The sequence below is a fragment of the Aphelocoma coerulescens genome, chromosome 3, assembly GCF_041296385.1.
Source record: "Aphelocoma coerulescens isolate FSJ_1873_10779 chromosome 3, UR_Acoe_1.0, whole genome shotgun sequence".
Classification (NCBI taxonomy): Eukaryota; Metazoa; Chordata; class Aves; order Passeriformes; family Corvidae; genus Aphelocoma; species Aphelocoma coerulescens.
In genome coordinates, this window is record NC_091016.1 from 38,990,357 (window position 1) to 39,005,947 (window position 15,591).

A 15,591-nucleotide genomic window follows, 5' to 3' on the forward strand; every position below is an offset into this window, starting at 1 on the left:
CAGTTCTGATGCAGCAGTTGTGGCTGTGCTCTTTCCCCACTTCTTCCTGTGAACAGTTTAGACTTTCATCAACAAAATTCACATTCCTCCCTACCTAAGCCTTACCCTGTGGTCAGTTAACTAGCTGGTAATGCTCCTTCAGGTTTTGTCAGATTATTTTGGTGTGGTTTTGGGCCTTTTGTATCTACTTCAAATATCGAGCACTTTAGCAGAATCAGTTCTTCTGCACGTAGCTGTTTGTTAACATATGGACAAACACGTTTGATTCCCTTTAAGGGGGACTTATCTGTCCTATTCTTGTAAGAAAAAAATGACTCAGAGACTGAGCAAATTACTTCCCTAAAGGTACTGGAAGAGATATAAGGTAGTCTCAGATTTTTATGTTCAAGTTCACAAGACCCTGTGTCTCATATGCACACTAGATAATTAAAAACTGCATCATCTTTCACTCTATGGATACACTTCATTCTTCTGTAACCACAGTACAGGTATGTAGGGAAGAAGAGACAATGTTGCATGTTGCTGATTTTTCACCCACTACTGCAGTTTCCAATTGAAACCCCCCTGAAGGTTATATACTGAAGGACTTCCCACATCAGTAATGTCAAAATAAAACCACTTTTTGTTTTGTTTTTAGAAGGAATACCCTAACTTGTTTTACTTCATGAGAACTTGAGGACTTAAGAGGGGGAGCAGCTCATTTTAATTCCATGGACTGATTGGGACTATAGGAAGGTAAGGAACAGGCTCAGTGCACATTACTAAATCAGCACTGCTGAACTTTTGGTAGCACAATGGAAGAAATCAAAATCAGCACATCCTGTAAGAAACCCACATTAATTGAACAAGCTGGGGGAATATACTGGAGCCTCTTCAAACAGTATTTCATGATTCCTAATTATAAGGAGCATGAACTCCATTTACACTTTTAAAGCTGTGGACAGCTTTTCTGAAACCTAGACACTAAAGCATTTTTCTGGGTCCTACACTTGGAATGTGTGATGCACCAATTAATCAACTACTTCTTCATTTGCAGTATTTTCAGAATACATATTACTCAGAAAGACCAACATTAGTTAACAGCTTCTATTCCCTGTCAATTAAAATGGAGTCTTGGGATAACATCTTCATAAAATACAACAAAACAAAAATCGCCCATTGAGTTCAAATTCAAACTTCAATAGGCTTTGTGTTTTGCTGGGAATTTTTTAATACTTGCAGCAATTTAAGGTAAGATGCTGGACATTCCTGAAATGGCTGGAGCAAAAGAACTACTCTGGGAGCAACTCTCTTAGGCGAACAGCCAACACAGACAGCTGAATGTGGTACATCTAGCCAGGCTGACAGTAGGACTTGCCAGAACAGGGGTACGTAACCAGTTACTAATAAGATTTATTTTAATACTTCTTACTGAACTGGCTGACTCATACTCTCCAGGAGCACTGTGCATATTTCATCTTAATCAATGGAAGTACATCTGTTGTACCAAGACATAATCATGCCCTGAAGCCATTTTGGTTTCTACCACATAAACCTTATCCATCTAGAAAGTGCATTAACCAGCACCATTACAAATTCTCCTCCACAAAAATAGGTTCCATGGAAATGGAACTATGATTTTATATTTTACCAAGTTTTAAGAGAAACATTAGTTTCAATATATGTTTGACAACTTTGTATAAAGATGGAGCAGCTTATCTATTCAAATTTGTTTCTTTCCTCCTGTCTTTCTGAAAATTATTTCTAAATTAACTGAGTAAATCAAATCATTCCAAATTTATTTTGGCACAATACCAACAAGTGCTTCATCTCCTATGTTTATGGACCAGCAGTTCTGTTATCCAAGTTAAGAATCTGCAGCTGCTTTTCTTCCACTTTTTTGACTACTCAATCACAATGAGAGTTGCTGCCATTTTATCTGTAAAATAGGTACAGTCTCTGCTGTGTGGATGTATTTTGTTTCTGCTGGTGCTTGATATGAGTCTGTTTTTTTCTCCCTCTTATCCCTGTGCTTAGACCAAAACAAAATAAATCAACAGTAACACCAAGGAAAGAATTTCAACAGATTATTATACATTTATACAGAGCTGAACTAAAAACAAGGCTGTGGAAAAATAAGCACAGTAATTAGGAAGGAAATTTATGCCCTTCTAAAGGAGCAGTCTGTGGTGGGCCATGCGCTCCACCCTCAATTCCAGGTGCTCAGCACCCCGAGACAGCTCTCTGGCTGAGTGTCAAAGTTTGACTCTTGTTTCCTGGCTCAAAGTCCTACTGCTGTAGAGGCCACTTGAGAACTGCATCCCTTCCAATCAAAAACCAGACAAACATCAGTACTTGCCAACATCTCACAAATTAAAATTGCAAACCACCACGTTCTGCCTTCAGCTCTGCCTGAGGTTAGTGCTCACAGCAGCCTCCCCCAAGAGCAGCAGCAAGTGCACAGCTGTTAGGCCAGATGCATTCCAGGAAATTGTAGCTTCTTACGACATAACCTAGGTCAGGAAAATTCCAAGAAAAGCTTTCCTGTCCACACAGGCAAGAAATATGGCTAACAAGTGTTTGATCAAAATGCAACATGACTGAGCAATTATTTTTTAAGTGTAATCAAGCTGGAAGGTTTCACCATCTTCCCTTCCTCTTAAGTATCTAGTGTGGCCCAAGAACATGAAAAACATTAAGATTCCTGTCTGAGAAGCACACAAACAAATGGCACTGCTACTGGAAGCTAAAGCCAGACTTACTTTGCAGGGCCCATTGTCTCGGCCACCCTGCTGACTGCCATGACACAGGTGGAGCCTGAGGTACAGACATGCCCAAAGGATGTGGCCTACAAACAGCAAACTGTTCTACACAAAAGCTCCTGCAGAGCTGGCACACTATACTAATTTTTCTTTAACTGCTGACTAGAAGATCTAACATGACAAATGTAAAATTCCTTTAGTGATCATCTAGAATATCCTCATATTTCTCATGCAATTCCAACAGCAAGATCACTGCAGACTTCTGTGTGTTGGCTTTACAGACCTAGTGGTAACCAGAACTACTTTTTACTGTAAAATTGTAAGCCTCTTCCATAAAATTAAGTTTGGCCTTCTGTGCAAATAATTTCTGTAGATTAAAAGTTTACAGCTCAGTGTCTTTTAAAATTGTACAAAACTTTATTTAATAGCAATATACATCTACTCAAGCCATTAAAAGCAGGCCTAGAAATTTATAGTGTAATTTGCAACTAACCAACCAGCCTTTTTTTACAATACATTTCCAGAACTCGGTGTTTTACCGCTACTTCCACTCACACATTCACTGCCCCTGATTTTGAAGCAAGTCTGTGATAACCACCCAGTTATGACACCACTGAGACAACAACTTCCTTTTCAGATCAAGGATCACAGGCAGTTGATTTCAGACTGCTTGCAGAAATGCTGTCAGAGAGTGTAACTTGAAGACTATGATTCCTGCAATTCTCTGATGATAAAACTGCCTCCTACATTTAATATTAAATAAACATTATTTCAATACAATTGTTATCCATTTTAAGACACCAAACTATGGGAAGGTCCATCCAGCCCAAACTAGAGAACACTGTGGTCTGCAGGACCTGCCTACTGTCACTGTCACCTACAAACAGCTCGCAGGAAGCTGATTTTGTTTTAGTGGTGTTGATATAAAGGTTATCCTGTCAGAGGCTCAAAATGAGAATTCATTTTAAAATTTCTCTTTCTCACTGAAGCTTGCAAAGTGCATCAGCAATTAACAATTCCTATCACTTCTCCCAGTTTGCTGTGTGGAAAGGCTCAGAACTCGTCTTACAAATTGCTCTTTTGAAGATCAAAGAGAAGCCGAATTTGTCTGTGTGTGCTCTGGATGAGTTTGTAATTTACTGGAACTTTCAGAGGAGGCTTGGCAGCACACTCGTTTGACAGCCCCAGGGCACAGGATTCAGGGGAGCTCTGTGACTCTCCCCTTCTGAGTTCCTTCCTTAGCTTTAATTGGCACCTCATTAGAAATTAATGAAAATGACATCCTCTGTTCTTCCTGCTCCGGGCGTAGAATGCTACAAAAAGGCCCATCACAATTCATAACACATTCAATTTATATAGCAATGGCTCTTAAGCATTATTTATGAGATACGAATTTCTTGTCAGCAGTTAATAACTTGAACAGAGCAGAAGAGGAATGAAAAAAAGATCTTGAGAGTATGTGTGTATGAAAACAAACAAATCTTTCTACATCTGAAAAATGTTGTGTTTGAACTACTGGAACTCCCTTCTCAGTAGTGAATTGTTGTTCTTCACAGCAAAGCCCTGCAGCACTGTCAAATCTGTCTAAAATTCCATGTAGTGTCAAGGGAACAAGCTCAGCGGCATCACCTCTCTCTGGCCAGGGCTTGCAGGAGACAGGAGAGCCAATACAGCAGCCTTCTGAAGATCTCTGAGCCAGTGTAAAGCACCAGCCATTCTCTCTGTCCTCTTTCCAAAAAAGCTGCACCTTGTTGGACAAGTTCCAGTTAAGTGGATCAGTATTTGCATATATGTCTACATTAAAACATTGGTCAGTATGTACATATTTTCCTTTCCACTTTGTCTCACTAAAAATCTCACTGGAGGACTCACCAGGACAAATCATCAAAAAGTAAGATGATTTCCAGTACTTCTAACATTAGGCCAAGAAGATGTGCAACAGCAAACAATTGAATTGTTGGTCTGTGGAGTTAATTTGGATTTTAACAAGACTGTTTCAGACACAGCTTTGGTTCAACATTTTTATGCTTTAAATCCTTTTTCCTTACATCCAAGCAAACCCACACATTTGTCGTTGTGCAGATGGTGTCTGCCTTTTTATTGATCCTGATAACAGATCTTCTCTTAATGTTTAAAACTGAGGGTGGTCTCCCCCATTTTTTCCCATTGCTTCAGTTCAGGATTAAGACGACAAGGATTTAATAGCAGTGGTTCAAAGCTCAGATCAAACAATGTTTTACGTTGACCATTACTTTTGAAGAGTGTTTGTGCTTCTTTTACACCAGTTGATTCTATCTTACCACCTCCACCTGAACACACATCATTGTGTTCACATTACCTGTGCTTCGCATTAGCACAGAAAAGGATAACCCAGTCATGTATGGATTTAGGAAATATTTTAAACGAATGAGAATTTGACATATTTGTTCTACTGCATTTCCCATCACCTCCTCCCAGGGTTTTTGAATGGGTTTGTCATTCATGAGCTAAAGCAACCTAATTTTACAGACAGCAGGACAAGTTAGTGAGAATGGTTTCTAAGGCAGCATCTTTAAAACTGACCAGAGCCACGTGCTGTTGATTATTGGTGAAGCAGTTTAGGTGATGTGAAGCTGAGGTGCCCTGTGGTGCTCAGTGGTAGCATTTTGTTTGCTTCTTATTAATCTGACTATTAAATGTAAGTAGCACAGGGTATGCCCACACTGATATCACATGAGAGCACAGATAACACACCCTTACTGAATACAGTATTAATGAAACATTTTAACTGAACAGAAACCAAAGAACTCCTTTTTTTTTCAGCCCTGTTGTAAACATGGAAATAGACTCCTGCCCTCTATTCTCTCATTACATGTATGGAATGGAAATGCATCTAATATAAACTATAAACTGTATAGGATGTAATACAGGAATGCAAACTTTCATCTCCTCGCTTATTGCTATTTTTTGTCACATTCATGTTTTATTAACACATTTTATGAACTTTAAGAGAACTATTTCCATAAAGATACATATATCCAGTAGAAGAAATTTAAAGAATAATTCCTACAACATTTATATTGCAACAGTATTGAATTACGGAACCTCTTCATGAAAACTTGAGAGGAACCAACCAAATATATTTGTAATCCAGTTTACCAAAAAAAAAGGGCAGGTCTTATTTTATAATTTTAAAAACATTGCTGATCAATAGAAGGGCTTTTTAAAAGTTGCTTTTAACTTCATTGCTCTTACACATAGCTCCAATATTGCAGAATGCAGGAATGATTAATGATATTACATAATGGTTAAGCAATCATTTATCCAGTCCTCTCCAAAATTCAAACTCTCTTCCTCCCCATATTAGGGAGGATTCTACTATTTCAGTCGGGTACCTGTGAGCAGCCTGAGTCATTGTATACATGACAATAGCAGACCAAGCGCAGAAAATCCTGTCTCTACCATGCTGAGCAGAAAGGGCCACACCAAACTGTGTGATTGATAGCTCTGAATTTCTTTAGTTTGATAAAAATGTTACCAGACACCTCAAAGTATCCTGACACATGATCTCCATAACAAGAATTTCAACATTACAGTTTTTGATTTCATGTTTGGTGGCTTCACAGATAACGTATGTTAGCTCTGTGGCAGTGCTCCAGTATGGAAACAAAGCCTATCTCATGTCCAACAGTAATCTCTACAGGCTGAAGACAGACAGATGCTGAAGAAGAGAACAAAGGATAACATAAAATCTTTGCAGCTCTCTATCTCTTCACTTGGTATTAGGTACTCAGTACAGGATTAACTGGCTTTGTAACTAGCTTAGCCCACCCTTCCTCTCCACACTGCTGCTCAGAAGGACACACCCTCTCTTCAGAAAATGGTTTTAACACAATATTTTATATTTCACAGGTGCACTGTGCATTGCGCCTGTCATCTGTGCAGATCCTCTGGAAATTATCCAGTGGCTGAGACACAATGGAGTAATTGAAACAAACTTCTCCAAATGTATCAATACAAGCACTGTCAGAGAGTTCAATGCAACCTTCAATACATGATTATATGAAAAAATAATTAGCAGGTAAAACTACCACATGCATTATCACTTGGTCTAATGAGCACATTTAAACCAGTTAAGAATGCAACTGTTCCATGAAGGAGAGAGCATCTCCTTTGGAATCTAGTCACATTAATTATTGTTTCAGAAAGATTATTTGCATTTAATATGAAACCCCAAATTAGCTGTCTGCATGGGATTATTGTCCTCAATTCAATTACCTTACCTGAACAGTGTCATTAACTTTGGAAAAGCCAAGTTACATGATTTTAAGTGTATGGTGAACAGTAAGTCTTCCCCCCAGAAACTAACAGTGAGAATGAAAATATTTTCAGTTAGAGGGGTTTTTTGGATTTAAGTTTTTAATATTAATGTAATTACAACATGCAGAATGCAGATACTGACCTATGTTCCTTTACACCCTATAGAAACCTTCTCATCTTTGCATATTTATTGATGTGCTTTGTGTTTCTTCTCCTGTCAAGTGGGTATGATGCCCTTTCTGCCTTACAGGGACTTCTGAAGCTAAATTCATTAATATCTGGGATCTCTTGAGACAAGGCAGTACATCAAGGCCAAAGTTTTAAAGGGGAAGTTAGACAGGAACAAATTATAACTTTTTGCTACCAGTAGAAGCTACAGCTCCTGTTTAAAGCATCTTTGCAAGGTGAAAAATGCAAGTTCTCGCTGTATTTCCACATGGGACACAGATGTGAGCACGGTTGCATTAGAAAGCCAGATGCTACTGACAAACAGTACTCACCACAGCGACATGATCCCAGTTCCTGCTGTACTAGTTCCAGTTTTGTTTGGCACTGGAAGCATCGACGTCTACTCTTCTGTTTGGATCGACTGGTTTCTTCAGGCCTGTCATTACTGTCATCCAGTAGCCGTGGCCGTTTCACAGGAGAAGCCTCACTCTCCGACTGTGAATCTGTTGTGTTCACAACAAATATTTTAGGAAAAATATTAGAATTTCCTTGCTGAGGCATCCCTTTAGGCAGACTGAAGCTGGGGTCACCACCAAGCAGTGTGCTACCTCCCATTCTATTGCATACACATGGTTTCTTAACAACCAACATGAGCATCAAGTAAAGGACAAATTATCTTTGTTCCCTATAAGAACCCCTCCTGAACTGATTAGCTTCCTTCCAGCCTTGGCTGGGTCATACAGAGATACATGTAGAGCACACACCATCCTAAACAATTGCAGGCTTCATCTGTTATCTCATTTAGTTTCTCCCATGCGCCGCCTTCAGTGTCCCCACGCAAACTGACCGAAGTGATGAAAAACAACTGAGCACAGGTTTGACCTATTTCCTCCCTGGGCAGGAGGGGGATCTTTCAGGCACAGCACATAAACTGTATCTCTCATGACTGAAGGCAGTACATGAAAGCACCATACCGTGCTTCCCTCTCTTTCCACATGGGTAACAATTTAAATGTAAATTAGTATACACCGACAATACAACCCCAAACAAAATATGTATCCAAGCAGGATCTGCACATACATCCTATGAATTCCAAATGTTCAGCCATTTTTGAAGTATTAGTCAGAATACTGTTTGCATTAATCACTTCATAAATTTCAGCTTTTAAGAAAATAGTGTGTGGAAAGCCTTTGGAAATTAAAGTTTACAACAGTCTTACTTCAGGTAGCGTAGTGCTGGTGTTTTTTTAGGTTTTTTTGTTTTTTTTTTTTACACTGGAGAGTGTATTTTCCAGGGTTCTAGAGTAGCACATGGAATGTAAATTACTGACAGAATTGTGAGATGTCCAAGCCTTATTTCTGTGGCATGTCAGAGGCACCACATTTCAGTGGATCTACTGCTCTGCAGTCCAAGTCAGGTCAGCCTAGAAAAGAGATTTTCCCTTCCCAAATCTGTGCACAGCAGAAATCAGTGCTGTATTTCTTTGTATTAAGAACTGCAAATAAATCTAATCCCAACTGTACTAAAAATTAAATTGTTTGTTGTAGTGCTGCAAGGAGCTGCTGAAAGATGTTACTGCAATCAGTCAGTATTCTACTGCATGATGGTGAGCAAGGAAAAAAAACCCCATTAGCTGAGTTAAATCCCTTTTGAACCAACATTAATCCAACAAATAACAGGCTAAATCTATCTTTTTGGCAGGATGGTAACCTATTGAACATGTCTGTACCATTATTCTAAGACTCCATTGCTCATGTCTGCTTTGTGCTGTCCTGGATTAGGCAGGAAAAGGTAACTGCTGTGGATACAACACTGTCCATAACCTTGTTATGTCAGCTATCTTACCTGAGCCACTGCTTATCAACATCATGGTTCTCCTTGAGTAAATACCTAAAGGAGTCAGACTTGGAATACCTGGCAGCTTCTCCCGTCCGGGACGCTCTCTTAACTTCCCCTGGTTCCTCACATGCAATACAGACTAATTCGCATTTCTTACCTGTGTTTCAGCCCTTATGTCACAGTGTTTTTCCAGTTGTTGTACTCCAATGTTACAGCCATTACAAATATACACCTTGCCTCACTAGGGCCTACTTTATTTCTGTCATACTGCTCTTAAAATATGCTGAAAATGTGCCTGGCTTTACAACAAGTACAAAGCCTCTCACAAAGTATCTCACATTTCATAGAAGAGTGGACTGCTTTCTGCACTATATACAGGTGATAAGTTTCTATTAAGTGGCAATGATTTTATCTGATGTGTGCCTAAAGACAGCCACCTTTTTGATCAGTGTCATAGATTACAATTTACACCTTACAAAATACATATATTAGGCCTAAACTAACATTCAGTATATAACATACTCCACCTCTGCATGCTTGGCTGCGCAGGAGCCTTGGCAAGGAAAACAAAGTGGTGCATAATGCATTAATACAGTTATGGAACAACTAGTCCTGTCTCTAAATCTCTGGAGAAAATGGTTCAAGGGAAAGACCCTCTGAACAGACTGCCTGACTCCCTGAACAGAGATCCCAACTCATACTCCAAGGTCAACAGTCCTGTCCCATGGACACTTGTTTTCAGAGTGCCTAGAACACCAGGCTAGCCTTGAGTGTATAAGGATGCCCCCTCCAACAGGCAGATTCTGTACTGTGACCTGTCTTACTCAGCATTGAGTAAAACCTGCTCCAGTCCACCCTGTTGCCCCAGATGGAGATCTACTTCATTTGCAGTTTATTCATTACTAAAGAAACAGATACACTGCCATTATGGAACAGCTGCCTCCACACATCTTTGCTTCTGGAAACATAAGCCATTCTGGTAGTTCTCAGAAGCAAATTTGGCATTCTGAATTAAGCCAATGGAAACCACAGTGGTCTGCTGATCCTGAAGTCCAAATAAGGGGTTCATGGTATGAGACAACCAGTGTATAATAAGTTAATGAAAGCATATGCCTTAATGAGAAAAATAGCTACCTCAAGTCAGGCTAGTAGTCCTACAAATGAAAATAATTAGTTACACGCTTCCTGTTAATTGGTAATGACTAACTGAATATTAACATGAGTTAGTCAATATCATACAAATTAGAGATATCTCATTTTTTACAATGCATATCTTTCTGCCATTAACGAGAATACTTAGCACTGAGGTAAACTCAGCCTGGCTCTCAGGGACTGCACCATCTCTCTGATCACTGATTGCCCAGCACCTTGAGCACGAGTCCAAGCTAATACTCATCACAAACCAGACCCACAGCACACATACTGCCATCTTCCCATGGGCAAGTACAATGAGCGAGGAGAAAGCACAGAGCAGAAACTGGACCTTTTAGAGTCAGACCTGCGTGCATTTCTTCCAGATCATGCTGCTTTTCATGATACTGACACAAGCAATACAGGACACAAAATACGTCTTCCAGCACCTGGAATCTTGCAACATTAAAGTTCAAAGATCTGACAGCAAAATGAAATAGTCATACATAGCTTTACTACCTGGAGTGCAGCTGAAAAAACCCCTAGGAATAAAGGCTAAAGTGCTGCAACTAGAAGCAAGAGTAAATTCCCAGTATGAACCTTCAAACAACCAAAAAAGGCTACAGAGAAGAGGATTCTCTCAGCCAGTGACTGACAGTGGCTTTCCTCAGAAGGATGGTTGGCTTTCCTCAGAAGGATGGTTCGTTCAACAACAATTACTTCTTCTTTTGCTTCTAAGAAACATTTTCCATGCTCAACCTGTATTTTAGCATTACACCTAAACCAACAAATACCCAGCGTGAGAGAAAAATAAAAATGCTGTTCTTTTACCCACAGAAGTCATAAACCACAAAACTTCTCTGCAAAAATGAACAATAAGGATGAGAAATCCCCAAAAATTCAGAAAGAAACTGCTCAGCAGAGTAACTGCCACTGACACTCTCCCACTGAAATTTTAATTCTGAGTTAAGAAACAAGTATTGTTCTAACTAATATCTAATGGTGGAGATCCTTCTCATTGTGTATCAAACTCCCTTTTGAAAGGAGAGAACAAAGAAGTTCAGTTGGGCAAGGCTGAAACTGGAGGCTTGTCTGGAATCAACAAGTAGAGCAGTGTTCTTAAAACTATTATGTCATGGACAGAGACTCACACTGGTTCCTCACTGTCACTGTTCTCATCTTCATTACTCATGTTCTCCCCTCAAAATTTTTCAAATAAATGGTGCCTGAGCTGAATTCCACTGCCTTACTCTGCTGCCTTGGAGGAGTTTGCAGGCTGCATGCAGATGGCTTCAGTAACAATCATGATGGCTCTTCCATGGCATTTGGGGGGAGGGTGAGATGCTCTAGGCCCAACAGAGACATGGGCTAACAAAACAGGGAAGGAGGAAGGATGGAAGAGATGGGTGAAGAGTAAGAAAAAGAGGATCTCTCCTCTGCTGCTGCTTGCTTCAAGAAGATGAATCTGTTTAATCTCTGGTTTCATGGCAGCGTTTGAGGCACTCAGGTTTTTTTTCTTATCATAAAGAACCCATCACACAGACTGGCATTTATGATCTCAGCTGTCCATGCAAACACCAGAACAAGCAGTCTTTAATAACCCTCAAACATTACTGCCATCTCCTCTGAAACTATTTTAGAAGCAGCTTAAGCTGTTAAAACCTCTGTCCATGAAGAAACTCGGATGGTCACAGACAATAACTATGTAACAGGGATTAACTGAAATTTGAGCAGTAGCTTGTTGCCAATTTCTAGTTGTTGTTTTGTTTTGGTTTTTTTTGTTATTCATTATTCTGTTCTTAGATGAGGGATTACTTAACTCCCTGGCATGTTGATTATGCATTAGAAATTTCATCTAGAGAAAACTGCCTCTATACAAATCTTCCCTATCACATTTACCAGAATCGTCATTTAAAATAATCTCTCTAGTTCAAATGAATCTAAAATTAACACAGTTGTTCCAAAACCCTTTTGCTTGTTGACTACTAATGAAGAAACAGAAATTCAAGATTAACACCTCATAAGACAAGTTTGACAACTGTGACCACCTCAATCCCTCCCTGTTGCTGTATAGTGCTGTGGAAAATGTTATTCTGAAACTCTGATATTTCATTGAAATGAACATCTTGTCTTCTCACACAATCGTGACTGCCTCTCAAGGCTACGCACCTCTTTGGAAGCACCCACACTCATAAGAAATGCATTTCTTTTGTGAATTCACCTCAGGTTTTTTTTAAACACTACAGACAGATGTCTCAAAAATATCTTACATAAGCCCTTTGGTAATATTTAACCACACAATCTCTTTCTAGTATCATTGCAGGGCCCTTAGCATCATTATTTCACCGATTTATTTTTTTCCCCTCCACAGAGTTTAAAAGCAACTGCACTAAAACTCAATGTCCCTAAACAATGTTCCACATGGGAACAGTCTCTGTAGAACTCACACCCCATCAGTCGCTTCTTTGCCTCAGGAGGCTCTCCATGAAATCACACTGGAGACTATAAATAACACCCGTAAGTTGCATTACGTAAGTTATTATTTCTCATCCATCACCACAACCATGCAACAGTAATTGTTTCCAGCTCTAATGAGTAAAAACAACCCACAATAACCCTCCAACTTTCAGCCTAGCTATTTGAGACACATAATTGGAAGAACTGCTGCAAGATGTTCCAAATGTGCATTACTGACATGCTTCGAACTCTTGACAGAAAAATTCACCTCACCCCTTTGCAACAGAGATAAGAAAAAGGATTCTGTTACAGACAGTGAACAACCTGAAGTGTTGGATTTAATGAACAATAAAAAAAAACCCAAACCAAAACCCAAACCAAACAAAAAAAAAACCAAAACAGAAAAAAAAAAAAAAAAAAAAAAAAGGAACTTAGTATGTATACTGCTTTGGGTGTAAGTGGTATTTTTGAGTTCAACAATAGCATGGCTTCATTTCTCCAAAATGAGAGCTGGCACACATGGCATGTGTTGCTAGGAAAGAGGATATACATATACGTGTATGTATGTATGTTTGTATGTATGTATGTGACTGAATGAGTATTAATTATTATGATTTCAGGAAAACAGAGAAGTGTAGGGGCAAAACCATACATACATTTTGGGTAACATTCCACTTGAACGTAAGAAAATGCTTTTTCACTGTGGGGGGACCTGACACTGGCACAAGTTCCCCCAGTGGGTTTGTGGAAGCTCCCTCCTTGCAGGTACTCAAAACCTGACTGGACACGGGCCCCAGCCTGCTCTAGGTGACTCTGCTCTGAGTAAGGAGGTTGGATCAGTCTCCTGACCTCTCTCCCACCCTCAGCCTTTCTTAACTCTAAGAAAGTTAGAGTTTGTGGATAGGAAGATAAAATTTAAAAATTATATACTAATTCTTTCCCAGCATTCACATTTTTTGTTCTCTAAACCTGTACTGTCAGTACTATCACCTGTCAAAAAGGAAGTGTACTGTGCTGCACTGTAACCTAATGAGGCTCCCATCTCTAATGAAACAGAAGCGACTAATTTAATGCATGTTGAAAATGTATGACAAATAGTGAACTACATAGGTTCCTGCATGCATTTTAGCTAAGCTATAATTAGAAAAAGTGTGAAAATGGCTATTATCCTTTCTTGTCAATAAAATTCATAATTGTTAAATTACGTAAAAAGCTAATTAGTTTTCATCTCATATTTAGGCTCCTATACTACATCTGTTTTATATTTAAGTTTCTGCATTACTTCCCCCATGCTCTCTGATGTCAGCATGCCTTTAGTTAATAGAAATGTTAATTTATTTCTCCAACATTTTTACTTATATACCAGATTGATTCAAACAAGCACATATTTAAATGTATTCAGGCACCTGTACTGTACAGTTCCTTTGATGGATTAACTTTGGGCATTTCAATTAGTTAGAACATTTCCTAAGGCATCGGCCACCTCTACTGCTGCTGGCTGACAGAAGGATTTTGTTTGTTTAGAAAGCTACGTGAGTGGGGTTCCTTTCCTGCATTACACCCATGGGAGAAATCTGTAAACCTCCAGAGCCACAACAGATGAGCTTGTGAAGAGAGAACAGGTTGGACAGTCCTGGCCTGCTGTTCAGCTCATGCTCCAAGGGTAAATACCTAAAGAACGTGTTTAAAAACAGCTGCTGACAGCAACACCATACACACACAGTGACTGCTGGTGTGTACAGGCACAAGACTGAATTCCCATTGTTTTGATTACTGGGGGCAATTGATGCAGGGTAGAAGCTCGATACTATTCTTAGGACGCTAAGGGAGGCTTGTTCAGGTTGTTGGTGGAGGTTTTTTAATGCTCACAAGCAGCATCTCATCTTCATACATTCAGACTATTATAAAGAATGAACCTTGAAAAGGCCAGAAGAGAAAAAGGGCTACAACACTAAACTCAAAAAAAATTACAAAAAAGTCAGTTTGAACTTCTTTTCTCATTACTAAATTACGTATTTTAACAGCACAGGGTTAGGGCTGGGAGATGGACAAAGGCTGATTCTGGTCACACTTGAAGCTGGAGAACAAATGACATCGTAAGTGGCCTGAATAATCAGAACAGGATTATCAAGTGAAGGGATAATGCACACAATACAAATAGCTAAAAGGAAGAAGAGACACAAGTAAGAAGAAAAAAGTCATAACACAGTAATACACATGATGAAGAAACTATGAAGACAAATCATGAACATCCTGGCCATTCCACAGCACCTGAAGACTACACTTAGTAGTACTCAAATATGCATATTTACATATCTGAATATGTATGTAGAAATACACACAAATAAGTTTGCACTGGTTCTGATAAAATGGGAAATTTAAAAGCATTCAGCAATATCACAGTTTTGGTTTTGCTGACTTTAATGAGAACCCTCTTATGCTTTGTGAAATTTTCTAGAATTGGATTAACAAGAATAGATAATGCTATAAATATTTCATATTTGCTAGTCAGCTTCATTGTGCATAAATAAGCAGTGCTGCTCTGCTTCCAAATCCTAGTGGTATACTCCAGCTATGTCCTCATCAATCAGATGGTATACAGTATTCAGGAAAGTAATTCTTCAAACTAATAGCCTAAAACCAGTTCTATATAGAAAATATTTGCTCTGTTATTTTTCACTCATACACTGAGTTTTCCTTAGTAGACCCTTCCCCCATTGGTATAATGAGGGTTTTCCAAGGCTAAGAGAGATATTCAGAAGAGGAATTGTAAAGAACTCTCGCCTGCTAGCAGTGAAAAAAATACTTATCAATATTTATCTTTCAAAAAACTGATTTGTCTTTAACTGCAAAATCTCAGTGATGTCATTAGCAACAGAAATCTTGCAATGAGAGACTATAGTTCCAAGGACTGTACCTGATTAATGTCAAGGAAAAAAACCCTAAGAACTCTTGT

General features: G+C 39.1%; 1 protein-coding gene across 2 annotated transcripts in view; it reads right to left on the reverse strand.

The window, feature by feature from the left end:
* The window catches only part of ZFAND3 (zinc finger AN1-type containing 3), a 135,455-nt gene that overhangs the window by 12,028 nt on the left and 107,836 nt on the right, over nucleotides 1–15,591 (reverse strand). Inside the window, exons 6-8 of one of the 2 annotated variants that reach the window (XM_069009836.1) lie at nucleotides 7,541–7,711; nucleotides 7,004–7,084; nucleotides 4,860–6,441 (exon numbers count right to left, since the gene is read on the reverse strand). In XM_069009836.1, the coding sequence (XP_068865937.1) occupies nucleotides 7,047–7,084; nucleotides 7,541–7,711 (209 nt within the window). In that variant the 3' untranslated portion in view covers nucleotides 4,860–6,441; nucleotides 7,004–7,046. Of the gene's footprint in view, nucleotides 1–4,859; nucleotides 6,442–7,003; nucleotides 7,085–7,540; nucleotides 7,712–15,591 lie in introns of those variants that run through there. The other variant, XM_069009835.1, reaches the window with a different exon arrangement.